Source organism: Littorina saxatilis, linkage group LG17, assembly GCF_037325665.1.
Source record: "Littorina saxatilis isolate snail1 linkage group LG17, US_GU_Lsax_2.0, whole genome shotgun sequence".
NCBI classification, from domain to species: Eukaryota; Metazoa; Mollusca; class Gastropoda; order Littorinimorpha; family Littorinidae; genus Littorina; species Littorina saxatilis.
The window spans coordinates 8,313,102-8,339,123 of NC_090261.1; the positions used below are offsets into that span (position 1 = coordinate 8,313,102).

Here is a 26,022-nt window from a genome sequence, read left to right on the forward strand (position 1 = left end):
AGTTTTACTTCATTGCTGTGGTATTTACTGTTCTGCAGCTTGCCTAAGAAAGCAATGAATGAAGCAATTCAGTATGCTCTAAACTGCTCTTCTGCGGCCTGCTCTCTCCTGTTTCTTTCCTCTTGGTTTCACTGCTTTGTGTTGTTCGTTGTGACAACTGGCTGGTTGCCACCTGAGGAAATTGTGCTTGTGTCTAAACATGGGATGTTGGCTGTGCCTGACATGAGCAACTGTTCATGATATGTGCTTTTGAACTCAAAAGTCATGAAGACTGTTTTGGGTCATTTTGTCATTTTGCTGTTGATTGAGATTAAAAGTGGCAAGAAACAAAGGACAGTAAGTGCTCTTGATAAAGACAACCAAGATAAGTGGCTCCGCGACTTAAAAGTCAATGTCGTTAGTAGGGGGCATAGTAGGTAGTGGGCTGCGTCCGTTAGCTCGGGACAGACCCACTACTGAACACCGTCGAAGTGACTCAGCAGAAGTGCAGTGTCATCTTCCGAGGGTAGCCTACCGCAGCGACCCGACATCCCCCACCCTGGAGCGTCTGTAAAATCGACAAGTCTGGCAGCGGAACGAAATTCAGAGGTGGTTGGAGCAGTGAGTGCAGGGACGGGGCGGTGTGAGAGCACAACGGGACAAGGAACAGGTGTAAAGACGAAAAAAAAAAGGAAAAAAAAAAAAGAAAAGATAAGTGAGAGTTATGTGGAACCATCCTCCCGGCACCTGAATAAGAAACAGAATAAAAATTATTTAAAAAAAAAGATGATCTGTATTTAGGGCGCTTACTTCCCTTTGCTTCCCAGCTCTTTTCGTAAGTGTTCTGCGTCACTCAGTTAGGATTTTAAAAACTGGGACAGTTGATCATTTGATGCAAACACATTCTCTTTTCAGTAAAGTGGTTATACTTATATCTTTTTGTTAAAGCTCTGGCCCACCCCGACCCTTTCAAATATAGGGTTATTTATATTTATATTATAAAAATATTTTTTTCAACACCCCTCTTCTGCTTGCCCCCTTCAGCGAACTGGGTAAATTCTGATAAAACTGTCAAAGGTATCTCATCGACTGTCATGCCATGCTGATTTCCTGACCTAGAGTCAATTTCTGTTTGGGACTTCCATGAGGTAAACTGAGCGTGAGTAAATGACAATTAAGTTGTATGGATCAGGTCATCATGATCTGTTTGAAGTTTAAACTTTTCTTGGGCGACCACTGTTATGATATGTACACAAAGGCATTGCTGTCGAAAAGGCGACAGACATCAGTGGTAGAACATTTGATGATAGAAAACAAATGTTGCTAATTGAAATGTTCGATAACTGATGTGTTTGAACAGCCATGTCCAAAGAGACTTCTGACACAGTCAGCCGCAGTCGCACCTACCGTGCTGAGAAGACGTATGCTGTCACAGGCGGGAAGTGGTAAGTAAAGCTTATGCACCTGCTTTAGTTCTAGACTTTAGAGGAAAATAGACTGCTGTAGATAAAGGTGAAGACACATACAGATGTGCTTGTAAAAATGTACAAAACAATGCACTCTGACATTGTAACTGATTTTCACTCGCCACTTGGAGTGGTAAAGAACAGAATTAATGAGAGAGTTTGTTAAATTGCTATAAACTGGAATACATATTTTGAATGTGAAAAGCTCATGCAATGAATGTGGTGTAAGTGTGCTGTGTGAAATGTTTGCTGCAAGTGGGCAGGCATGAAAATCTTCCTGCTTCTTCCTTTTGAACCTGTCTTGGTGTTCATGTTGGATATGGAAGCTCGACACATTAAATTGATTTTGGAAGCTCTAAGCAACACTCCTCATGTGTAAACAATTTCCCTTCTTCGCTTACATCAGGGTTAAGAAAAACTGATAAAATCTTCCAAATTTTGTCTTATTTTGAAAACAGCTTATGTTCTCCTTTTTAACCATTTTCTATTTTCATGTCTGAGTGTAATATGAGTGTTATAAGTGTGTTGTGTGATTTGTTTGTTGTGAAGTGTGGTATGTGTTGTAAGTATGCTGTGTGATGTGTGTGTGTGTCAGGTACTACGAGGTGGAGGTGGTGACGCCAGGCTACATACGCATGGGCTGGGCGCGCGTCAACGCAGACCCTGCCGCTGAGTTGGGGTGTGGTGCCAACTCCTTCGGCTTTGATGGATACCTGGTGAGTTGGAAACTCTGATAGAATCTTCTGTATTGGGTGACAGACATGGCTTGTGATGACGGAACATTCTTTTAGATGATGATTTGTAGGATCTCAGTGATGCTTGACATGAACTACAAATCTAAAAACTCTGTAGACAGGTAAGAACTCAGGTAGCCAAATTCAGGTTATGAACCAAACTCCCAAGGAGAAAAGACGGGCAAAAAAAGCTGCTAGGTAACTCTTTTTTTCTTGAAGAACTATAATTATCAGACTTGTCTGGAAGCCCAAATCTATAACTTACAGGCAGGAAACTGTAGATGTGTCAGAATAGGAAGGAGAGACTGCAGCTAGGTGAGAAGAACATGTAGAATTTACTCACTAGAAACATGAACAAAGAAAAACGTGTTTATTTTTTATTGACCATGTTTCTGGTGAGTACATTTTCATTGTTATCTTGTTCCTTTAGATTTGTTGTCCAACAATTATTTTCATGTGTAAATGTGTGTTCGTCAGGCTCGCAAGTGGCACCATGGCTCCCACGAAGCGTACGGCAAACCTCTGCAGCAAGGAGACGTGGTTGGCTGCATGCTGGATCTCCACGACAAGACCATCTGTAAGTCGCGTCATAGTCACTGAAATTACCTCCACTTTTGTGGAGTTTTAACATTCCACTTTGCAATTGTAGAAAGCTTTCAAAATAAGTGTGTAATTTGTGTCGCCGTAAATTCTTAAAATGTGTAGCTGTTTGTTCTGTGTAAAGATAAAAAGAAAAGAGAAGGGTAGAGAAGTTAACACATGCATAATACATCAGGCCTGCCTAAAATTGTGTTACTTTGAGAATTACTGGGACTTGGTGAGGGTTTGTTTCCGTTTACTTTCCAGCATTCTCTTTGGATGTGTATCTGTTCGGTTTGTATGAAGAAGAATACTGAAAATAAATGCGCAATACATCAGATTAGCAAAAAGTTCTGCTTCTCTCAGAATAACTGTGACTTATTAAGTAACTGCTAGTTTTGGCTTTGGATGTGTAACTACTTATTCTGTGTGAAAAAGAATAGAGTAAGTTCGAACGCAATTTATCTGCCGACCAAAAGATTCTGCTGCCTTGAGAATTGCTGTGACTTAGTTAGTGACTGTTTGCTTTGACTTTGCAGCGTTCTCGCTGAACGGAGAGCTGATGATGGACTGCATGGGACAGGAGATTGCCTTCAGGAGCGTGGATGTGGAGGACAACTTTGGTACGTAACCTCTTCTCTCTGCATGCACTTCTTGATGATGAAATTCAGGTTTAATGCCCCAAGTGGTAGCAGTGACACCAAACAGGGACATGTTTTGTTGTTACGCTATTCTAAGTCACAGGCTTTAGTATGTTGGTGCTCTTATTGCAACCATTTAGGTGGGAAAATTGTGTTCCATACAGTAAAAGGCTGGAAAGAAAATGTGTTTAGATTTTCAGTGTGCTTGTGTGTGTGTGTGTGTGTTCTCTCAGTCGGTATCAGTGTCAGGAATTAATCTGTTGTTTTTTTGCTTCAGGTTTTGTCCCTGGGTTCACACTGGGTGCCCACCAGCAGATCAAGTTCAACTTTGGTCAGGTAAGTTACGTCTGATTAGGCTGGTTAACGCTGAAATCTGCCAACATGTTAAGGATAATGGTGGGAGGGAGAGGGGGGAGGGGGGGGGGGATCACACTGAGGGAAGAGCTTCATTGAAAGGATGCGTGTCGTATGATTCCAAGATAGACAAATTGGTGTTTCAATGAGCAGGTGTGATCAAGTAAGACTAGTAAGTGATCTACTAAGACTGGTGTCATCAACTAAGATAAATTAGTGATCTGATGAGGCTTGCATCATCAAGAAAGAATTTTGCATTTTTTCATTCTAACTCTGTTGCAGGATGTGAACACTCTGAAGCACTTCACAAGCTGTGGTCTGCAAGAAGGCTATGAGCCTTTCTGTGTGTAAGTACCTTTTTCTTGTCCAAAACTGTGGATTTGCTCTGCTGTATCTAATACTGTGTGATTAAAGGGATGGCGTCTTGTGGCAGTTTGAAAAAAAGAAGTGTCTTCCGATAGCAATTGGTATGAAAGAAGAGACCACATTGTAACCGTTACAGTATTTCTAAAATTGGTGATAATTCTAAATTCTAAAATCTGTGATAATTCTAAAATGTGTGATAATTGTTGAAGCCTTGAATGAAAAGAATTGGGTTGTCTTAGCACGGACATCTATTTTTAAGGTATGAAAATGATGCAGGTAGAAACGTAGGTTTCCTGTTAGTATTTTAGGTGGGTTTATTTCAGTGTTATTTGTGAGCATGCATATTTTGTGTGGTTCAGGAACATGATGCGTCAGATGACCCTGTGGTACGCCAAGGAGCAGGCCTTGTTTGAAACCGTGGAGACATCTCACCCCGAGCTCCTCATCTCACGTGTGCAGGGAGGGTATGTAATGCACTCTTAGCCTCTGTGTGTGTGTGTGTAATGTGTGAGAGAGAGAGAAAGAAAGATAGAGACTACATCTGTGTGTGTCTGTGTGCGTGCATGTGTGTTTGTGCGTGCTTGTGTGCATGTGTGTGTATGTGTGTGTACATTTATGTTTCTGTGGTTTGTTTGTGTGTGCACATGTGTGCATGTGTGTGTGTGAGAAAGAGAGAAGGAGAGAGAGACAATATGTGTGTCTGTGTGAGAAAGAGAGAAGGAGAGAGAGACAATATGTGTGTGTGTGAGAAAGAGAGAAGGAGAGAGAGACAACATGTGTGTGTGTGAGAAAGAGAGAAGGAGAGAGAGACAATATGTGTGTGTGTGAGAAAGAGAGAAGGAGAGAGAGACAATATGTGTGTGTGTGAGAAAGAGAGAAGGAGAGAGAGACAATATGTGTGTGTGTGAGAAAGAGAGAAGGAGAGAGAGACAATATGTGTGTGTGTGAGAAAGAGAGAAGGAGAGAGAGACAACATGTGTGTGTGTGAGAAAGAGAGAAGGAGAGAGAGACAATATGTGTGTGTGTGAGAAAGAGAGAAGGAGAGAGAGACAACATGTGTGTGTGTGAGAAAGAGAGAAGGAGAGAGAGACAATATGTGTGTGTGTGAGAAAGAGAGAAGGAGAGAGAGACAATATGTGTGTGTGTGAGAAAGAGAGAAGGAGAGAGAGACAATATGTGTGTGTGTGAGAAAGAGAGAAGGAGAGAGAGACAATATGTGTGTGTGTGAGAAAGAGAGAAGGAGAGAGAGACAATATGTGTGTGTGTAAGAAAGAGAGAAGGAAAGAGAGACAGTATGTGTGTCTGCCTTTCTGTCTGTCTGGTTTTAGACTATTCAAGACTGAACATTTAGTGCAGAAAAAGAGGTAACATTAAGACTATGGGAAAAAAATCATGTTATTGTATAACAAACTGCATTCTGTGACTGATAGGTATACTGCTTTTTCAGGAACAATGTTGGTCCGTGCCTCAAGGTGTCCTCCAAGACGTTCGGTACACTGGAGAAAGTTCACCTGGAGTACCTGCGTCTCAGCCTCCCTGTCAAGTGCAAGGATGCCTTCGCAACCAGGTGTGCATGTCATTCTCTGTGTTTAGGCCTAGGATTATGTTCGCAACCAGGTGTGTATGTCATTCTGTGTGTGTATGCCAAGCATATGTTTGCAACCAGGTGTGTATGTCATTCTGTGTGTGTATGCCAAGCATATGTTTGCAACCAGGTGTGTATGTCATTCTGTGTGTGTATGCCAAGCATATGTTTGCAACCAGGTGTGTATGTCATTCTGTGTGTGTATGCCAAGGATATGTTTGCAACCAGGTATGTATGTCATTCTGTGTGTGTATGCCAAGCATATGTTTGCAACCAGGTGTGTATGTCATTCTGTGTGTGTATGCCAAGGATGCGTTCGCAACCAGGTGTGTATGTCATTCTGTGTGTGTATGCCAAGCATATGTTTGCAACCAGGTGTGTATGTCATTCTGTGTGTGTATGCCAAGCATATGTTTGCAACCAGGTGTGTATGTCATTCTGTGTGTGTATGCCAAGCATATGTTTGCAACCAGGTGTGTATGTCATTCTGTGTGTGTATGCCAAGGATATGTTTGCAACCAGGTGTGTATGTCATTCTGTGTGTGTATGCCAAGCATATGTTTGCAACCAGGTGTGTATGTCATTCTGTGTGTGTATGCCAAGGATGCGTTCGCAACCAGGTGTGTATGTCATTCTGTGTGTGTATGCCAAGCATATGTTTGCAACCAGGTGTGTATGTCATTCTGTGTGTGTATGCCAAGGATGCGTTCGCAACCAGGTGTGTATGTCATTCTGTGTGTATAGGCCATCCTTAGCAGATGTGTCAGTCTTTGCTGATGTCTGTGGTTTTTTTGTGCGCGCGTGTTTCAAGTCTGTCTTTGTATTCAATATTGCGTTCATCGTGAATTTAGTTGCAAGACGGCTCTTAGTTTCAGTGTCAAGGCTAGATTCATTTTCTAATTCTTTAACACTGTGTTCGAATTAAGAGTTGCCAGTTGTGTTGAAGTTTGCTTTTCTGCATTGGCAGCAGGTCACTTACCTGAAAAGGACGTACGATTTTTCTTTCAAGGACACTGACCTGTGGCCAGCGCAGTGAAGTGATCGGCAATTCTTGATTATGACACAGCTAAAGGGAACGAATTATTGAATTGGTTCACAGTTTGATTCTAGTGAAGCAGCAATTTAAATGAAACAATCCGACTTTTGTATTTGTGTGTGTGTGACGATTCTGCAATGAAACAATCAAGAGTTTTTGTGTTTGTGTGTGTGTGTGTCTGTCCAGTTTAGCAGCATTTTACATGAAACACTCAAAGTTTTTCTGTTTGTGTGTTAGTTTGAGTCGGGTTAAGCAGCTTTAAATGTATGTGCTTTTGTATGTGTGTGACTGTCTCTTCAGCAATGAAACAATGAGAGTGTTTGTGTTTGTGTGTGTGTGTTCCTGCAGCAAGGACCGCCAGCTGGCACAGGCAGTGCTGGAGAAGCGTCTCAACCTGGAGAATGTTCGTCGCCGCGAGATGGACTTGGAGGAAGAAGTGTCAGCAGGTGGGCGCCCCTCTCGGTCCCGCCCCCCAGCTCGTCAGACCCTCCCTGGCGTTCCCGATCTCAAGAGCAATTTTGCCGCCGCTAACACCGCTAACATTGTTCAAACCTTGTTTCAGCGCAACACTAAAATCTTCTCGCCAGGTGACGGTCAGTCAGGTGTGTCCTCTCTCCCAGCTGCTGGAGCTTCTGGTCGTGCTCGTGGTGGGGTTTGTGCCTTGCTGTGCTGTCAGAGGGCTTAGCTAGGACCGGCAGGATGGACTTAGCCGAGATAGGTCTTTGTGTCCTCAGGATAGTGTCCCTTGAGTTCGGCCTGATTAGCGTCTCGGTACAGTGTTGGTTTTGCCTCGTACTGCCGGTGTACTTTAGCTTTTTTATGGCTGTAGTTTAAAGTCGTTCTGTCACCTGCTGTTGGCTTACAATTCATTGTGCCTTAGCTTGTGAAACTAACTTACTTCATAGTACTGACTGTGCTTGAATTGTGAAATGCTGTAGGGAATGCTTGAGTGATCTTTGCATGCTGAGGCAAGCTTCAGCGAATGCACCGCCATGCAGCTGTCGTTTTCATCTTTACAGGTGCTTCAAACTATTCTGGCTGTACATCTCCTTTGAAACTGAACATCATTTCTGAATTTCCTGCTTGATTTTCTGTGAACTTCAAGTACTCCTTTTTGTCCTAAAATTGGTCCTTGTCTTTGTAAGTTGCCTTCAAGTGCTGTCTTCTGTACACTGTGTCTTTTATACCTGTTGGAAGAAAAATCACTCATCTGCGCAGACAAAATATGTCTTTATGCGTTTCTGCTGTGGATTTCATTGTGGCATATGCTTGGTTCGTGTATGTGTGCACATTTTCTTGACTGGACTCTGCTTTGGTAAAGCAACAAAGACTTTCTGAAAGTGTTTCTTTGAAGGGGTGGGGGAAGGGGTGGATGGAAGTCTGAGGGAGCAAAAGAAGAAAGGGGGGGGGGGGGGGGGGAAGGGTTTGGAGAGATTTTTCATGGTCTTAGCCATTTAACAAGAAAGCCATTTGATTTACTTGCATCAAATGAGTCAGCTGTATCTGCTTAACTCCCTGTAAAAGTATGATTAACTGTTTACTGTCGACATTGCTGAAGAACAAAGCTTCGCTTCAAACTTTGCTTCTGTCTTACTCTGTCAGTGACTTCAGTTATGCTGCTTTGTTGGATATCCTTTTGATGGAATATGCTTACTTCAGTGTCATAATGTTTGTGTCTCTTTCACTGTTATCTGAAATCTTCGAACTTCTGAGTGGTTTAAAAAATTACTCATGAGCAGATTGTTCAGTTCTACTGTCTTGTCATGTGATGTATTTGGCGTATGTTGGCAGCAAACTTGGTGTAAAAATGTCTTCAGTGAGTACATTGATGAAAAAGGTTGAGATTTCCAGATGATGGTCTAGTAATGGAATCTACAGCGACATAGATAAGTTTGCATTATCGGTCACTTTAGCCGTTAAGGTGCACCCTTTTCCCCTCTGTACCCAACTGGTAAGAGACTGCTGGAAGAAGTAGTTGTAATGTGCGCTGGGCAGATGTTAGGGGAAATCTTTTGTTCTGCAAGTTCTCTTGAAAGCAAAATGGCGCGTCGCATCCCTTAACTTGCAGTCGTTTGCCTAGGAGGAGCTTCTTTATAAGTTTCTTCTGAATGTGTGACAAAAGGTTTCTAACTAATACATCCTTAAACTAACAGCATGGTGTTTTCTCCTTCCCTCTCTCCCTGCTTCCTCCCTACTTGCATGGATCTGTGCTGCCTTCGCCCCTCGTGCTGCTACTGTTGCTACGGCCGCTGAATGCATGACTCAGACGGCAGCCGGAGGCCTGCCCAGCAAAACCGCGCCTCCTACTCTGAGCATGACCAATCTCCCCCTAACAACCACAACCACAACCACATAGAGAGCAGAATAGACGAGACTATTCCCGAGGCAAGTGAGTATCCTACCATGCCTACCCACCCGTGAATGAGTAGAGAGAGAGAGAGATGTGGAACAGAAATTAGAGTTAGGCCACACACAAAAATATGTTGGTTTAGGGTAACCCGGTCGACCCTATTTTTTCCCGCCAACCCTAAAACTTTTAATTTCTCAAAAAAACAAACAACTGTTGGCACATTTTGCGAACCATACCGAGACTAAGGGAAGTAACCTCCTTCAATCTCGACTAAATTTTATTTAAAAAAAAGAAGAAAAGAAAAAGCCTACCTTCCGACCCTAATTTTTTGGGTCACCTTAACCAAAACCAACATTTTGTTGTTGTTGCCTTATGTTGTTGTTCGACTGTGTTGAAGAAGGTTTATCAAAGTATGATACAATCTTTCATGAGATTTACTTGGTAATCAGTTGGCAAGTGTTCAACTTCAATAATGTGATTAAATCAATGCAGTCAATATAACACTTACCTCGACAGTACTATTCTTGCACATTATCTATTATAGGCCGAAAAAATTGGACAAAACGCTGCGTGGGTACAATTATCTCCCATAACCATGCGCCACCGTGGATCCCAAGCACTGTCCGAGTGCTTCCCCCTTACAGGATGTAGGTGGCGCGTCCTCTTTCTTTTTTCGCGCGTGACAGTAGGCTGTGTTTCTGCTGCGCTCCCGGATTATTTTGGATTCTAGAGTCTTCTTTTCTGTGTGGATTACCACCTGTTGGATTTTTGTGTGTTATTCCACTTCTGGCTTGAGGCTACGTTGTTTTTCTTCCAACTTGTGCCTCCGTTGTTGTGTGGCGGACTCGGCGTGCCTACCGTCCTACTTCGTGGTGACCGGTCGTCTGCTTCTCGTTTCGCCTCATTCACTTGAGTATTGACCTAATTTTCTTTGAATTTTGTTAATTCTCTATTTTTTAAGGGTACGTACAGGGCGAGGTAGGATGTCTCGTCTTGTTTTGGGCTCTGGTTCTACGGAACCAGAGTCTGCCGGGGGCAACCCTTCTCCGGGCGCACAGCGTCATGTTTTGCGCACGGACAGGGGGACCTTTCGGCGCTCCGACTCTCCCTCCCCAAACGCTTTGCGTTTGCGGCGAGGGAGGGCGGAGAAAGCCTGTTTGAGCAAGCTCAATGCGAGCTTGCTCAAACAGGCTGGGCTTGAACCTGGGACTTCGGGCGGGGCTGCGCCGTCGAAGGTTCGGGGAAGGTCGAGGGGAAAGAAAAAGCGTCTTTCTCCTTCTCCTTCCGTGGAACACGCTTCCCCCCCTTCGACGCCGTTGTCCGGCCCTCAGTCTCAGGCTTCAGCTCCTCCCGGTTTCAAGCCAGGGGGGAAGGTTTCCTTCTCCTCCCTGGCTCGAATCCGGGGGCGGGTCGATTCCCAACCCTCTTTGGGGGTTGGTGAATCTGATCTAGGGGCTACGGGAGAGACTCAGGTTTCGACTTCTTTCTTTTCCGGTGCCTCTCCTGTGCCCTCCTCGGTTTCCACCGCTGTGGAAGCCAGGAGGGACACGGGTCCTCCTCTGAACTCCCTCGCTGGGTCGTCTACTGCTGTTTCGACAGTAGTCTCGGACTCATGGGGGGGGAGATCGGAGGAGATGACGGGGTCTATGAATTCCCTCCCCGCTGGGGTTGGGATGCGAATTGACCCCGTTCAGGGCGGTCCTGTGGGGGCAGGGGTTTCAGGCTTCGTGCCTACGACCACTGCTACTACGGTTCCCTCTGACGTCCGTGTGACTGGTGGCTGTCCCTCTATGAAACGCTCCGGCCGACTAGTTACTGGACGTGGAGGTGTTCGACAGAACGTGGTACTTCTGTCGAATGGTCAGGGCGACGGGAACATTGTTTCTGTTGCTCAGACCGACACCTCCGACCGGACCGTCTTGACCCCACGCCATTCCTTAGCGTCTGGTGTTCGGGTGACGGATGGTCCGGACCAAGGGTCCGGAACGGTCCAGGCTTACGGGTCGGGATCGAACCGGACCCACGGGTCCCGACTGGACTTGACCTCCGGGTTTGGTCCGGACGGGACCCATGGTACGGGACCGTACCGGACCTTAGGGTCCGGTGCGGGACAGTACCTCTGGCCCTTGCCGGACCCCCGGACCTACGGGTCCGGATGGTACGGTACGGGACCAGTGGTCCGGTCGGGACCGGACCACCCGACCACCTCTGTTGGTCCGGGTGGTCTGGCACCGAACCGGAACACACCGGACCACCGGACCTACGGGTCCGGATGGTACGGTACGGGACCAGTGGTCCGGTCGGGGCCGGGCCACCCGACCACCTCTGTTGGTCCGGGTGGTCTGGCACCGAACCGGAACACACCGGACCACCGGACCTACGGGTCCGGATGGTACGGTACGGGACCAGTGGTCCGGTCGGGACCGGACCACCCGACCACCTCTGTTGGTCCGGGTGGTCTGGCACCGAACCGGAACACACCGGACCACCGGACCTACGGGTCCGGATGGTACGGTGTTTCCACGTCCGGACCGAACCACCCGAACACTTTTGTGGGTACGGATGGTTCTGTGCCGTACGGGACCGGACCGGACCACCGGACCGGACCGGACCACCGGAACACCGGACCACCCGACCGGACCGGATCGGCACCCCCGACCGGACCGGACCATTTCTTTTCTGATCAGACCCGATGGGTCCCTGTTCAGTCTATAAATGGCGGGGGTTCGTTGGCTGGACTGACCCAACAGTCGCAGGGTTTTTGTTGTTCTCTCCCTTCGGCTGCTGGAGACGTTTCGTCTTTGGGGCAGGGGTCTTCGCGGCCTCTTGCTTCAGTGGGCGTTTCGTCACAGCCTACTTCATCACTTTCGGCTCCTCCCCCTCAAGCTTCCTACACTCCTGCTGTTGAGGAGTTGTCGGGAAGTGAAGAGGAGAGTGAGTCAGAGGACGATGGGGAGGAGGATCAGGGTCGCCCTGAGGTTAACACTGATCCTCTACCCTTGCCGGTTTCTGATGGAACTTCCGAAGCTATGCTTCGTACTTTCCAACAGTACATGACAGACATCACGCGGCGTCTTGACGCCACGGATGCCTCTCTTAAGCGTCTGTCGTCTAGTGTTCCCAACCCTTCGGTTGACACACAGGACGTGGAGTCTGAGGACGAGAGGCAGGAGGCTCTCCCTCGCACAGCTAGAAGGACGTTTGAACAGTTTCAGGACGTCCTTCCCTCCGACGCCCTCTCGTCCTTGGAGTCCGCTTCGGCCCGGGCGCGGGAGGCACACGCCGCGTCTGCCGGCGGCTCGTTTTATGAACGATCCGGCCGCCAGCAATTCGCGTTCCACCCTAGTCTTAGTGCCACGGTGGAAGCGGCAGCACATCGTCTGAGGAGTACAGATTCACGTGCGAACGCGACCTATGTTCCTCGGGAGGACGCGGATTCAGTGCCGTGCTTTCCTTCGGGAGGCGCACCTCCACTGTTTCCTCGTGTCCAATCTGTTTCGTCCCTCCCTTTTCCCTTTGACTCTCGAACTCTCCCTTTCCAGACTTCGAGTGTTCAGGGTGGGGCTGACGGTGATGTGTTCGTTGGGGAGGTGCCTTCGGTCAAGAAGGTGGAACTGAGCTCTGCTTCGTTCCACAATCTTGAGGCCACCGTTTCTTCCATTGTCGAGGCCCAATCACAGGCCTTGACATGGATGAGCACGCTGTCCACACTGTTGGACCCTCCCGATCGGGCAGAGTCCGATTCCACTCGGGTCCTTGACACGGTTCGAGTGGATCGGGCTTTGCATGCCGTGCGATCGTGCGTGACGACTGCGGCAGAATTGGCCATTGGAACACGGGTCCACTTGTTGGCCCTGTTCCGTGATCATTTTCTGGCTACTTCTTTAGTGCCTTCGGATATGAGGAAGAGTCTGAGGAACACATTTCCTCAGCCTTCTTCCCTCTTTCATCCGGACACTGTCCGTTCTGTGGTGGAGTCCACACGCCAGAGGAACACTGATTCTCTGATGGTTGGCCTCGCTGCTTCGGCGACGTCGGCGGGGAGTAAGAGAAGTGCTACAGTCACCTCCAGCTCCCAGCCTCAGAAGAAGAAGAAGAAGAAGCCAGTTTCACTGCCTCCTTCTTCCTCCTCTCAGGCGCCTGTCGCGTTCCCCCCTGCGGCCCCGGCTTCTCGTGCTCCCAAGCGCAAGAAGAAGGGTGCTCAGACAGGTAAGGGTAAGCAGCACCACCAGGGGGGTGGTCGCAAGCCTGCGCCTGCCCGCCAGCAGAATTTTCAGTGAGTCCCGGCCCTACGTTGACGCCCCCTCAAGTTGCCCCTCTTTCGTCCGTCGGTTCCCTTTTTCGGGCCCGCGACATGTGGGGCAGACTGGTCTCCAACCAGTTTATCTTGAGGGTGGTGGGGTCGGGGTTTTCTCTACCGCTGTCGTCACAACCTCCTTTGTCCGCTCTACCTTTGACGTTCCCCCCTCCTCGAGACCCTGCCAGATGGCAGGCTCTTCAAGACGAGGTGAACTCGTTGGTCGAGAAGAAGGCTGTCTACCCCCTTTCTCAGCCTTCTCCGGGGTTCTACTCCCGCCTGTTCACCGTCCCCAAAAAGGACGGCAGGTTCAGGCCGGTGTTGGACCTCTCCACCTTGAACTTGTACCTTCGCAGGTGCAAGTTCAAAATGGAAACCCCTTCGTCGGTCCGGTTGGCCATCCGGCCAAACGATTGGGCCACGTCTGTGGACCTCCAGGATGCTTACTTCCACATCCTGGTGGCCCCGGGGTACCGACATCTGCTCCGGTTTGTTTGGGAGGGCACAGTGTTCGAGTTTCGGGCCCTCCCATTCGGCCTGTCCTTGGCCCCGCTGATTTTTACAAAGGTGGTCAAGGAGCTGGCGGCGTTGGTCAGAGCTCAGGGTGTGCGTCTGCGTCAATATTTGGACGATTGGCTCACCCTGGCCCAGTCTCGCGATCAATGCCTCCAACACACCCGGCAGGTCCTGGACCGGACCCATGCTTTGGGGTTCCAGATACAGTGGCACAAGTCGGACCTCGTGCCAGCCCAGCAGTTTTGCTACTTGGGGATGGCGTTCGACACAGTGCTTTACACTGTGTCTCCCTCCCCGGACAGAATCCTCTCCCTGAGGCGAAAGATCCTCTCCATTCAGGCTTGCCGCGCTGTTCCTCACAGACGGCTGGCGGAACTGTTGGGTTCCATGGAGTCTGTCGCTCTGCTGCTGCCCCTTGCAAGGCTACACAAACGTCCCCTGCAACGGGCAGTAGCAGATCGGACTTCCAGGCCTCTCGATTACACCGAGTTGGTCCAGATCGGGCCTTGGTTTCACGAGGCTGTAGTCCAATGGCTGGACCCGATCTGGCTCAACTCTGCGGTGCCTATCCAACCGAGACGGCCGTCTCTCTTCCTGTACACCGACGCTTCTACGCGGGGTTGGGGGGCCCACCTGGACCTGCACGAGGCCCAGGGGGTCTGGACCCAGGAGGAGTCCCTCCTACACATCAACTTTCTAGAGTTGGAGGCGGTTCGTCGGGCTCTGCTGGAGTTTCGCCTCCTGATTCGGGATCAGGATGTGTTGGTCCACGGGGACAACACCACATGCCTAGCTTACCTTCGCCACCAGGGGGGCACCAATTCTCGGTCCCTCTCCCTGTTAGCGGAGGAGATTCTGCTCTGGTGCCAGACCAATCAGGTCCGGATGTCAGTCCAATTCGTTCCGGGGAAACTGAACGCCCTGGCCGACATTCTCAGTCGGGGCGATCAGGTTCTCCCCACAGAATGGACCATCGCTCACAACGTTCTACAGCGTCTGTGGGCAAGGTGGGACCGTCCTCTGATCGATCTGTTCGCAACTCGATTCAGCGCTCGGCTTCCCAGGTACGTCAGCCCCTTTCGAGACACGAATGCGTTCCACGTGGACGCATTCACTCTCTCGTGGAGGCTCCTCGATGCTTACGCCTATCCCCCGACATCTCTGATTCCGAGGGTACTGGCAAAGTATCTGCAGGAACGGCCAAGACTGATTTTGGTCGCGCCTTACTGGCCAACAGCTCCGTGGTTTCCAGATCTTCGCGGTCTCACCCACGTAGACCCTCTACCTCTGAATCTGGACGGGGGAAGTCTGCTCCAGCCTCGATCAGGCCTCCCTCATCCACGTCCAGAGAGTCTGTGCTTGACCGCATGGCTCTTGTGCGCTCCAAACTGCTTGCACTAGGATTGCACAAGAGTTCAGTAGAGTTTTCCTTGAACGCTAAGAGGCGATCAACTAATCAGCTCTACGACTTACGCTGGAGAGCTTGGGCCTCCTTCGCCTTGTCCAAGGGGATAAAGCCGCTTTATCCCTCAACACAGGACTTGGCCAACTTCCTGGTGGAAGTGTATCAAAAGAAGAGTCTTTCTTCTAAGACTCTTCTTGGATACAAATCTGCCATCACTTCCACGATTGCGGCTGCTACTGGTCGCAGACCTGAACACTTGATCAGTTCCTCCCTCATCGCTAATGTCCTTTCGGGTATTAGCAATGCAGCGGTGTCTAAACCTCGGGTTTCATTTCCCAAGTGGGATGTCTTCCTGGTTCTCAAACTCCTGCGTAGCAAGGAGTTTGAACCCCTGGCAGGCATTAGTATCAAGTTCCTGACTTTTAAGACTGTGTTCCTCATCGCTTTAGCCACTTGCCGTAGACTCAGTGGTATTCAAGCTTTGAGTGGCCTGGAATTTGACATTGAGTTCACCACACATCAGGTGACGTTGGCTTTCCTACCAGACTTTCGAGCCAAGAATCAGAATGCCTCGGAGTTGTCCAAACCAGTAGTCATTCAAGCCTTGGCTCCCACTCTTGAACATGATGACCCTGATCGCTTCCTCTGCCCAGTACGTGCCCTTAGAGTGTACCTGGATAGAACACGTAGCTTTCGGTCTTCTAAGCGGTCACTGTTTGTCTCGCTTAATCCGAAGTACCAATCGGATATTTCTAGACAAACTTTAGCTCGTTGGCTGACCTTGCTTATCAAACAGGCTTATGTTCATGCTCAAGTGGATGTGGTCCCTGACATCAGGGCACACGAGATTCGGGCTATCGGCTCCTCGTTGGCGCACGTGCGGGGTGCCTCGCTCCAAAGCATAATGGCGGTCGCGTTCTGGAAGACTCCAGCCACGTTTATTAACCACTATATGCGAGACTTTTCCAGTCTCAGGCTTGACCAGTCGTATGGCATTGCCAAAGCAGTGGTTGCCAGCATGGTCACGTCAGTCTAAGGTATTTTTCTTGGGTATATTTTCTTTTACGGTAGTACTGTTCGAAAATTGCCTGGGTATCTTAATCCTTGGATTTAAGTGATTTTGATTAAGGAGTTTAATACTCTACATATCACCCTCACACCACTCTGGTATTCTGTGCAAGAATAGTACTGTCGAGGTAAGTGTTATATTGACTGTAAGGCTTCTTTTTAAGCCTACTGTCTATATGATACTTACCGAGACAGTACTATTAGAGTTTCCCTCCCGCCTCCCCTCTTGATATGTTATGGGCTTTTTGAGGGTCTGCAGCTCATAAAGAAAGAGGACGCGCCACCTACATCCTGTAAGGGGGAAGCACTCGGACAGTGCTTGGGATCCACGGTGGCGCATGGTTATGGGAGATAATTGTACCCACGCAGCGTTTTGTCCAATTTTTTCGGCCTATAATAGATAATGTGCAAGAATAGTACTGTCTCGGTAAGTATCATATAGACAGTAGGCTTAAAAAGAAGCCTTACAGCTTCATGAACTTTTATGTATAACAATACATATGATTAAAACAAAGGTAATCACTTAAAACCAAGGTGATCACTCAAAACAAAAGTAACCACTTGTAAACTGTGCACGTAGCTTTTTGCATTTGAAATAATTGAAAAGTAAAAAGATGTCACAAAACTGTACAATATTGTGCTGGTGCTTTGTACTTGTAGGGATATATTTCATGCCTTTGATTTCAGTTATCAGTCCTTTGCTCTGCTTATGTGTATAAACTAAAGGACAGGGAATCTCTTCGTTATCCAGATTTTTAGTGTGAGATAGTTTAATTATTAAGTCCTTGATTTGTTGCTATTTTGTTCAGACGAAGAAGATTACAGCGTCAGCACAGAGATGGTCAATGGTGGACCTGATCTCACACTCAGAAAAAGTAAGTTGCGGTGTTGTTTTCCTCTCATTTGTTCTTTGTTTAATGTGGGTTTTTTCCCTTGCTAACAATTGCTTACAGGTAAATGTTCCACACACTTATTTGGTGGTATAGATCAACAACAATCATTCTGTTTCAGCCATTACCAAAATACTTTTGCACACACAAAAACACACACAAAAAAGACCCCCAAAACTAGGCACACTTTACAGTTTTCAACTTATTTTATATTTCATTTTATTTTATTCTGGTTCATTTCACCCTCACTTGAATATCTTACATTTGTTTACATCGTTAATGAAACAGAACCTGAAAGGTTGTAGTTAATATACTCTTCATTAAATTACATATTCCTACTCCGAATCACATGTAGCATTGACACAATCGGAGATGCTAGGTTCTGTACAGGCTAACCGTCTAAGGGAAGCAACCCCAACCACAAAAGTGTAAACGTAGCCATGGTAATGCCCATACACCCGGGGAGTTACCTCCCCTCGTGCATGCCATGTCACTACTGCTACTGAACACGTGGTTCCTATCATTCGACCTTACAGCTTTCGAGGGAGCAGGTTGTTGTATTTTTGGGCTCCCCTGTGGCTGCGCTGTTGGTGTTGTTTTGACACCCACCGGCCACGTTACCGTCTATCTTGCCTCCTGCTTCGTAGTTGGTGAGCTCTTTCCATTTTGGTCATTATTTTGACAGGAAATTTGTTGTAGTTGCTGATTTTCGTCCGTGTTTGGACCTGTGATATTTCAGTGACTACTGTTGGCCGCCATTTTTGTTGTCAGCATGAGTTGACAGTTTTTGTGGCTAGGCCGATGTATTTTGGAGGTAAACGTATTTTTACCTTCTTACTTGCTTGCTGCTTTGTTTAGTTGGTAAGCTTGTTCCTTCTTGTCTTTAGTTTGACAGGAATTTATCTATAGTTGCTGAATTTTTTGTCCGTTTGGACTCCTAAATGCGTTTCAGTAACTTATCTTGTGGCCGCCACTTTCGGTTGCTCAGCTTTCCTGACAGCTTATTTCGGTGGCTAGGCCTATGTTATGGTGAGGTTCTCCTTACTTTACCTGCGTTTTTGCCTTCTGCTTTGTTAGTTGGTAAGCCATTTCATATTTCGTCATTACTTTGACAGGAATTTTTGTTATTGCTTAATTTTCGTCCGTTTTGGACTTCTAAATTTTGTCCAGTAACTTATCGCTTGGCCGCCATTTTGTGTATCAGCGTCGCTGACAGTTTCTTGGCTAGGCTTTAGCAGGTATCTACCAGTCCGTAGGACTTGTCGTGGTTTCGAATTTAACATGTTTGTTATGTTTTGTTCGTTACTCTTTCTGCCTCGAACAAACACTTTGTGGGGCAGTCATATACTGTTGTACGTCCTGTTTCTTCTCCTCGCCTTCTCTGCCGTTAGCAGATCAGGTGTTTGAGTTATCTTTGTGAAGAAATGTTCGCGTTCCAAGCCTGCGTCTTCCGTTGGTCCCGCTGTCTGTGGGCGACGTCACCTTGTTGGCTTCTTTGACGCTTCCGGCCGAGACGTTGTCTAGGGCGGATGTTTTGCTTCTTCGTCTTCTACCGCTGTGGTTGGCGATTCAAGTAAGTCGAGCTGGTCCACAGGCCCTCGTGAGGCCGTCGGACAGTCCCTGCTGGGACACAGCTCTTTTCGGCGGGTTCACGACCCGCAAACCCCTGTTCAGTCGCACCCTGGCTTCACTGAAGACCATTGTGTGGCTGAGCAATGGCGGCAGTTGGTTCCGGCTACTTCTCCGACGTACGCACCCGCTGGGGTCGTTTCCGGATTTGTCTAGCCGTTTCCGACTGCTGCGCTTCCGGCACTCGCCGGAAGCATAGGTCCCCCGATGTACGCACCCGCTGTGGTCGTTTCCGGGGTTGACCAGGTCCCCCGATGTGCGCACCCGCTGTGGTCGTTTCCGGGGTTGACCGGACGTTGCCCCCCGGGCATTCGTCCTCTGTTCAGTCGCACCCTGGCTTCACTGAAGACCATTGTGTGGCTGAGCAATGGCGGCAGTTGGTTCCGGCTACTTCTCCGACGTACGCACCCGCTGGGGTCGTTTCCGGAGTTGTCTAGCCGTTTCCGACTGCTGCGCTTCCGGCACTCGCCGGAAGCATAGGTCCCCCGATGTACGCACCCGCTGTGGTCGTTTCCGGGGTTGACCAGGTCCCCCGATGTGCGCACCCGCTGTGGTCGTTTCCGGGGTTGACCGGACGTTGCCCCCCGGGCATTCGTCCTCTGTTCAGTCGCACCCTGGTTTCCTTGAGGACCATTGTGTGGCGGAGCAGTGGCGGTAGCCGTTTCCGGCGCTGCGCTTCCGGCACTCGCTGGAAGCATAGGTCCTCTGACGTACGCACCCGCTGTGGTCGTTTCCGGAGTTGACCGGACGTTGCCCCCCGGGCATTCGTCCTCTGTTCAGTCACACCCTGGCTTCCTTGAAGACCATTGTGTGGCGGAGCAATGGCGGTAGCCGTTTATGGCGCTGCGCTTCCGGCACTCGCTGGAAGCATAGGTCCTCTGACATACGCACCCGCTGTGGTCGTTTCCGGGGTTGACCGGACGTTGCCTTTAGGGCATTCGGGCTTCTGGCCTCCGTCCTCGCATTCGGCGCTTCCGCTTTTCGCGGTCTCGTCTTGTGCTTTCCGGCTCCGCCCGGATTTACTGCTCCTTTCGCTTCCACTTCCTCCCGGATGTCGGTAGCTGAGGAGCAACGCCAGCCCTTCGGGCAGGTGTTGTCTCAGCCCTGGCCGATGTAGTCAGCGTTTCAACCTTCGGTTGTCGCGTCGACTGCCGTTCCGGTTCCTGCGGCTGCAGACTTGCCGTCTTCTCTCTCTTAGCCTGTTCGAGGCATGAGTTAGGACGACGTCGGGGGGGACGGATTTCCGGTTTTCCGGTTATGCCGTTTCACCGGCCTTCCACCAGTACGTGGACTTCGGTTTTTTCGCCGGTTGTGTCGGACATTCAGTCTGTCGTCAGCGATTCCACATGTGCTGGTTATTGGGAAAAAGGCTTAACGCTGTCCTCTAAGCTGCGGCAGAGGTCACGTCGAAGGTTTTCCCGGACGGGGTTTCGGCCTCCTACACTTCCTGTCTGGAAGCATAGGTCCTCCATCACAAGCGCACGTAGTGGCTTGTCTGGGGTTGATCGAGGACTGGCCTACGGGCGTTCGGGTTCCGGCCCCAGTCCTCTTCTGTCCTGTCTCACTCTTGTTCCGTCGTGGGCATTTGTGTTTCACAAGTGCAGAAGCCGTTGTCGGCGTGGTGTTTCCGGTTTTACTGGAAGCATAAGTCCTCCATTTCAAGTACACGTTGCTGTTTTGACTGGAGTTGACAGAGGACTGGCCTACGGGCGCTTGGGCTTCCGGCCTCAGTCTACTCTATGCAACTTTCGCTTCCGTTTTTTGCGGTTTTGTCTGCTGCATTTCCGGCTCTGTTCGGATACACTTCTCCTCTTCCTGACACTCCTCCGGAGGTCGGTGGGTGAGGAACAGCGGCTGGCCTACGGGCATTTAGGCTTTCAGCCTCAGCCGGGGCAGTCTTCACTTTACCTGTTGGGTGTTGCGTTTACTGCCTATTCAGTTCAGGTGGCCCTGGACGTTTCCCCTATTCTCGACCGTCAGTAGGGGGATGAGTCAGGTCTTTTTCCGGTTGGATGGTTTTCCGGTTTCCGGTCTTCTCATTCATCAGTTTACCACCAGCAGCTGTGACTTCGGTTTGCGTTCGTAGCTGAGCTATTCTGGTTCTCAGTCTTTAGTCAGCAATCGAACACGTTCTGGATTTCCGTCGAAGCTCAAGCTTCGGCTCAGGATTTCCCTTGGGTGCATCGACATTGGTGGCTTCCTTGTTGGTTGACTTTGTTGTCGATGCCGGACTTCCGTTCCGGGAAGATAGGATGTTTTCCTACTTCCGGTTCCTTAGTCACCTTTTGTAGGTACCACGGTTTGAGGTTTTGGCTAGGCCATCTCCTCCCGAAGGTGGTATCTCTACTGTTTTGGTTCTGCCGCTGTTTCTACTATGGTTCAGTTCCGGAACATGCTCAGCCTTGGCTGGCTTCGGCTACACGGGCTTCACCTTTTGTTCCTTCTTGCTTATTCAGCCTTTGGAACTTGCCTCCTTTCTCTACTCTGTTGGCCAGCCCTTGCTAGGGTGAGCATGGAGCAGATGAGGCTGCCCTTCCTTCACTACGCTCGTACGGCGGGTGTCGGAGGGACTCGTTTCTTTCGCTTTCTCAGTTCCCTGAACAGTCAAAGAGAGTCGCTTAAACTTTGCCTGCAGTAGAGATTCAGTCGAATAGAGATCACCAGGTCTCTGACTGCTTTACAAGGGTTGAAGGAAGGTAAGGCTAGCATACTCAGAAACATGCTTAGCAAAAGCATGCTCATTCCTCTGGTTAAGCTAAGCTGGCAGCCAATAGGCAGCCTTGGCCGGGCAACAGCCATTCCACGTTGCGGCGATGGTGGTTGTTGCCTTCCCGTTTCTTGTGGCTTGTGGGGTTCTCTGGCTTCAGGTTACCCCTGTTTGGCCACAAACGTTTGGACTTTGGTCCTTGTTGTCTTTCATCGAGTCGGACTCTGTCTTTCTCTAGTGATCAGACGCGTTCTGGTGTTTCGTCCGAACTTAAGGTACGCTTGAGTTGGCCTCGGAAGTAACATTCAGGTTTTCCTGAGGGGGTATTGTCTTGGACAATGGATGTTGAGGAGTAGTTCTTTGTGGCTTTCCTCCTCTCTCTCAGGTTTTGGCTACTCTTCTCCTTCGGGCAGAGGTTTAGCTAAGGTTCGGTTCCTGTGACTTCAGTCTTGGGCCTTTCCTCTCTTCTTCCTCATCTTAGTATGAGGCGAGTCAGGATGACGTCTGTTGGGTCGGGTTTCCTTACAGTCACCCGGCTACAAAAAGGCAACTTTGTCTAGGGCGGTTGTCCGTTTTTCTCCGCGTTGGACTCTGTCTTCAGACAGGGACAGACGCGCTCTGGGTTTTCTGGCCAAACTCAGGTAGGCTCTTGATTTGGCTAGGAAGTTAACTGCCTGTTTTTTCCCTGAGAACTCTGGTTTCGGGAGTCTTATGGCTGGCTGGCTTCACGGTTACGTTTACCAGTCTTGGTTTTCTGCTTTCGGTTTTTGATTCACTCTCGATTACCTTCAAGCAGACTGTTTTGGGAACATTCTGGCTTTTAGCCATTTTGTTTATGGTTGCCAGTCACATCGGTTTTTGACCACCGTGGGTCCTCACTTCCGGTAGCTTACGCACAGTCGTAAGTGGCTGCTGTCGGGTGCTACCTCTCTCCCTGCGTTCGCAGGGACTGGTAGGGGATAACTGGCGACCTTCTATTTGTGATTGGTCACTCTTATTTTGAGCTGACTTCTTTCTCACAAGCCTTTTGGGCTTTCCTACATCCCAAGGTTTGCAGACTTTGGCATGGTTGTCTTAAGGTCACCGCGGGGGTTCGTCCTTCTCAGTTGAGGGGACAACCTTACGCACGGATCTTCTCAGGACATTAGCATTTCCTTCCAATAAAAGGGGGGGGGGGGGGGAAGCTTGTCTTTCCCTTGGCTCGCCAGGGTTATTATCCAAGGCTTGGGTCTATTCCTGTGCTGTTTTTTACGGCTAGGAGATTGGAAGAAGTGCTGAGCACAGCTTTCTGGATCTCTGAGGTTGTCTCTTTCGCTTTTCGCCTGAGATACTTCTCGGCTGTCAATCAGGACTTTCCTTGGTTCCCTCACTGCCTGTTGGCAGTGGGCCAGCCCTGGCAAGGGCTTTTGAGTGGGTTAGTTTTTCTTTCCCACTGGGACCGCCCTGATTCTTTGGCAGCGGTCCAGGTTTTTGGCAAGGTTTTTTGAGTGAGTTAGATTTTTCTTTCCCACCGCCTTGTTGTTGTAATCTGCTACATGTGATTCGGAGTAGGAATATGTAATTTAATCGAAAATTTTATTGTAAATTTTCATTTAATAAATATACCTACCCGAATCACATAGTATATTCCCTCCCGCCAACCCCGCTTTTGATTTGGAGAATTTATTCTTTAGGTCGAATGATAGGAACCACGTGTTCAGTAGCAGTAGTGACATGGCATGCACGAGGGGAGGTAACTCCCCGGGTGTATGGGCATTACCATGGCTACGTTTACACTTTTGTGGTTGGGGTTGCTTCCCTTAGACGGTTAGCCTGTACAGAACCTAGCATCTCCGATTGTGTCAATGCTACATGTGATTCGGGTAGGTATATTTATTAAATGAAAATTTACAATAAAATTTTCGAATAAACAGAATGGGAACTCTAGAGCAGAAGAGTTGGCTGACAGCCATTGTTCTCCTATGTTAATTTATTTGATAAATTTAGCATAGTTATGTAGAATTTTCACGTTCATCAGAGGTCAGTCCCTTGGAATTCTCAAGGTTGAATTCAACACAAAAATTCTCGAGAATGGCATCTTTACTAATTTCTTCTTCTCTGTGCATGGGGTGAAACCTCCATGTACACTTGTGTACTGTTGCACGAGTGGGTTTTTACGTGTATAACCATTTTTACCCCGCCATTCAGGCAGCCATACGCCGATTTCGGGGGAGTTTTCACTACCATATATTTTTAATGTAATTTTCACTGGACTTATAGTTCTCCATAGGCTCATGCCAGCCTCTCACATTCCTAATTCTGATGACATTTTATCGCTTACCAGCAACCCACCACAGCTTCCTGGACGACGATGCCATGAGCGCTGCGGAGCGACGTAAGAGCTACCAGAAGAACATGAAGTCGGGCAAAGGTCACTCTCTGGACGATTCCAGCGTGGCCAGCCGCTCCACTGTCGGCATGAAAGCCGCTGCCAGCGAGTCGCAACTCAACGAGAGCAACGACTCCTTCCTCTCTCCGCCCAAAGATAAACGGTCTGGGTCCAAGCTGTCCCTTCTTGCAGACAAGGTGAGTTTTTAAACTACAGTTAGGCTTGACTTACTCAGGTAAATTCGTCATGATTTTGCAATTATAATGAGAGCAACGTCTCCTTGCTCTCTCCGCCTAAAGATAAACGCACTGGGTCCAAGCTGTCACTTCTTGCAGACAAGGTGAGTTTTTGTTGGTTTTTGACTCACATGCGAAGCAAAAGTGAGTCTATGTACTCACCCGAGTCGTCCGTCCGTCCGTCCGGACGTCCGTCCGGACGTCCGTCCGTCCGGAAAACTTTAACGTTGGATATTTCTTGGACACTATTCAGTCTATCAGTACCAAATTTGGCAAGATGGTGTATGATGACAAGGCCCCAAAAAACATACATAGCATCTTGACCTTGCTTCAAGGTCAAGGTCGCAGGGGCCATAAATGTTGTCTAAAAAACAGCTATTTTTCACATTTTTCCCATTTTCTCTGAAGTTTTTGAGATTCAATACCTCACCTATATATGATATATAGGGCAAAGTAAGCCCCATCTTTTGATACCAGTTTGGTTTACCTTGCTTCAAGGTCAAGGTCACAGGAGCTTTTCAAAGTTGGATTGTATACATATTTTGAAGTGACCTTGACCCTGAACTATGGAAGATAACTGTTTCAAACTTAAAAATTATGTGGGGCACATGTTATGCTTTCATCATGAGACACATTTGGTCACATATGATCAAGGTCAAGGTCACTTTGACCCTTATGAAATGTGACCAAAATAAGGTAGTGAACTACTAAAAGTGACCATTATCTCATGGTAGAAAGAGCCAATAAGCACCATTGTACTTCCTATGTCTTGAATTAACAGCTTTGTGTTGCATGACCTTGGATGACCTTGACCTTGAGGTCACATGTATTTTGGTAGGAAAAATGTGTAAAGCCGTTCTTAGTGTATGATGTCATTGCTAGGTTTTTCATGTAAAGGTCAAGGTCAAGCATGTGAGTCGTATGGGCTTTGCCCTTCTTGTTATTTGTTTGTTGCTGTACTGACACTTGGGCTTTGTCCCTGTGTACTCTCACTCAAGGTGAGATTTTTTAAACTACAATCAGATTTCACTTACTCAGGTAAGCTCGTCATAATTTTGCAATTACAGGCAAATCCAGCTAACTCACAAACGGTTAAGTCAAAAATTCGCTTAGCACAAAAAAAAATTCTGGTCCGGAATTATCCCTCTTTATCTATGTGTACAAAGTACCCTGAGCTCGAAATGGGATTTCTCTTACGTAAGTCGAAAGACGGATAGCACACAAGAGAAAGTCAGTCCCAAAGACAAAGTTTACTCTATATTTACTACAACAACTCGAAACACGAAACTTGGCGTCTCACACTAATGCATTGTGTAACCTTATTCCCTTCTTCTCTGCTGTGACACGGACGCCACACCGACTGGTCAGTCGGCACGCCTCGATCATTACGCATTATGCAATCACAAGCCCTTTGCTGTGTGCAGCAATAAAGTATGAACTGAAGTTAGGAGGGGGCGAGGAGTAAGGAGGGGCGAGTGGTACTCACAGTGTGTGTTTGTGTGTCTTCTTATGGTTGGAGAATGAAGTGACAAGAATTCAAATTGTGGGTTGCCTCTCATTCAGTACTTGTAATCTGAACACAGCTGCCTGTCCAGACACTGACCTTCTTACCCGGGGTCAATGACCGAGTTTTTATCTGAGAGGAAACTCTTTTACAACATGTGAAAGTCTCTGAAGGATTGGTCAGCGCAGGATAAGATAAGAGAGGGGGTGAAGTGAATGGCGCAAAGAGGAGGGAGGGGGGGTAGTGGTAGCTATTTTGACTGCTGATGCAATCGCCAGCGGCTCGTGGCACTGGAGGGGTGATGACACGGTC

General features: G+C 48.3%; 1 protein-coding gene across 7 annotated transcripts in view; it reads left to right on the plus strand.

The window, feature by feature from the left end:
* LOC138952552 (ryanodine receptor-like) overlaps nucleotides 1-26,022 on the plus strand; it is a 203,506-nt gene that overhangs the window by 55,436 nt on the left and 122,048 nt on the right. For 6 of the 7 annotated variants that reach the window (XM_070324235.1, XM_070324240.1, XM_070324239.1 and 3 more), the window contains exons 27-38: nucleotides 1,340-1,424; nucleotides 2,041-2,161; nucleotides 2,657-2,756; nucleotides 3,298-3,381; nucleotides 3,677-3,735; nucleotides 4,036-4,100; nucleotides 4,479-4,583; nucleotides 5,567-5,686; nucleotides 7,089-7,186; nucleotides 9,007-9,129; nucleotides 17,186-17,251; nucleotides 23,926-24,167. In XM_070324235.1, the coding sequence (XP_070180336.1) occupies nucleotides 1,340-1,424; nucleotides 2,041-2,161; nucleotides 2,657-2,756; nucleotides 3,298-3,381; nucleotides 3,677-3,735; nucleotides 4,036-4,100; nucleotides 4,479-4,583; nucleotides 5,567-5,686; nucleotides 7,089-7,186; nucleotides 9,007-9,129; nucleotides 17,186-17,251; nucleotides 23,926-24,167 (1,268 nt within the window). The remainder of the gene's footprint in view (nucleotides 1-1,339; nucleotides 1,425-2,040; nucleotides 2,162-2,656; nucleotides 2,757-3,297; nucleotides 3,382-3,676; nucleotides 3,736-4,035; nucleotides 4,101-4,478; nucleotides 4,584-5,566; nucleotides 5,687-7,088; nucleotides 7,187-9,006; nucleotides 9,130-17,185; nucleotides 17,252-23,925; nucleotides 24,168-26,022) is intronic. The other variant, XM_070324241.1, reaches the window with a different exon arrangement.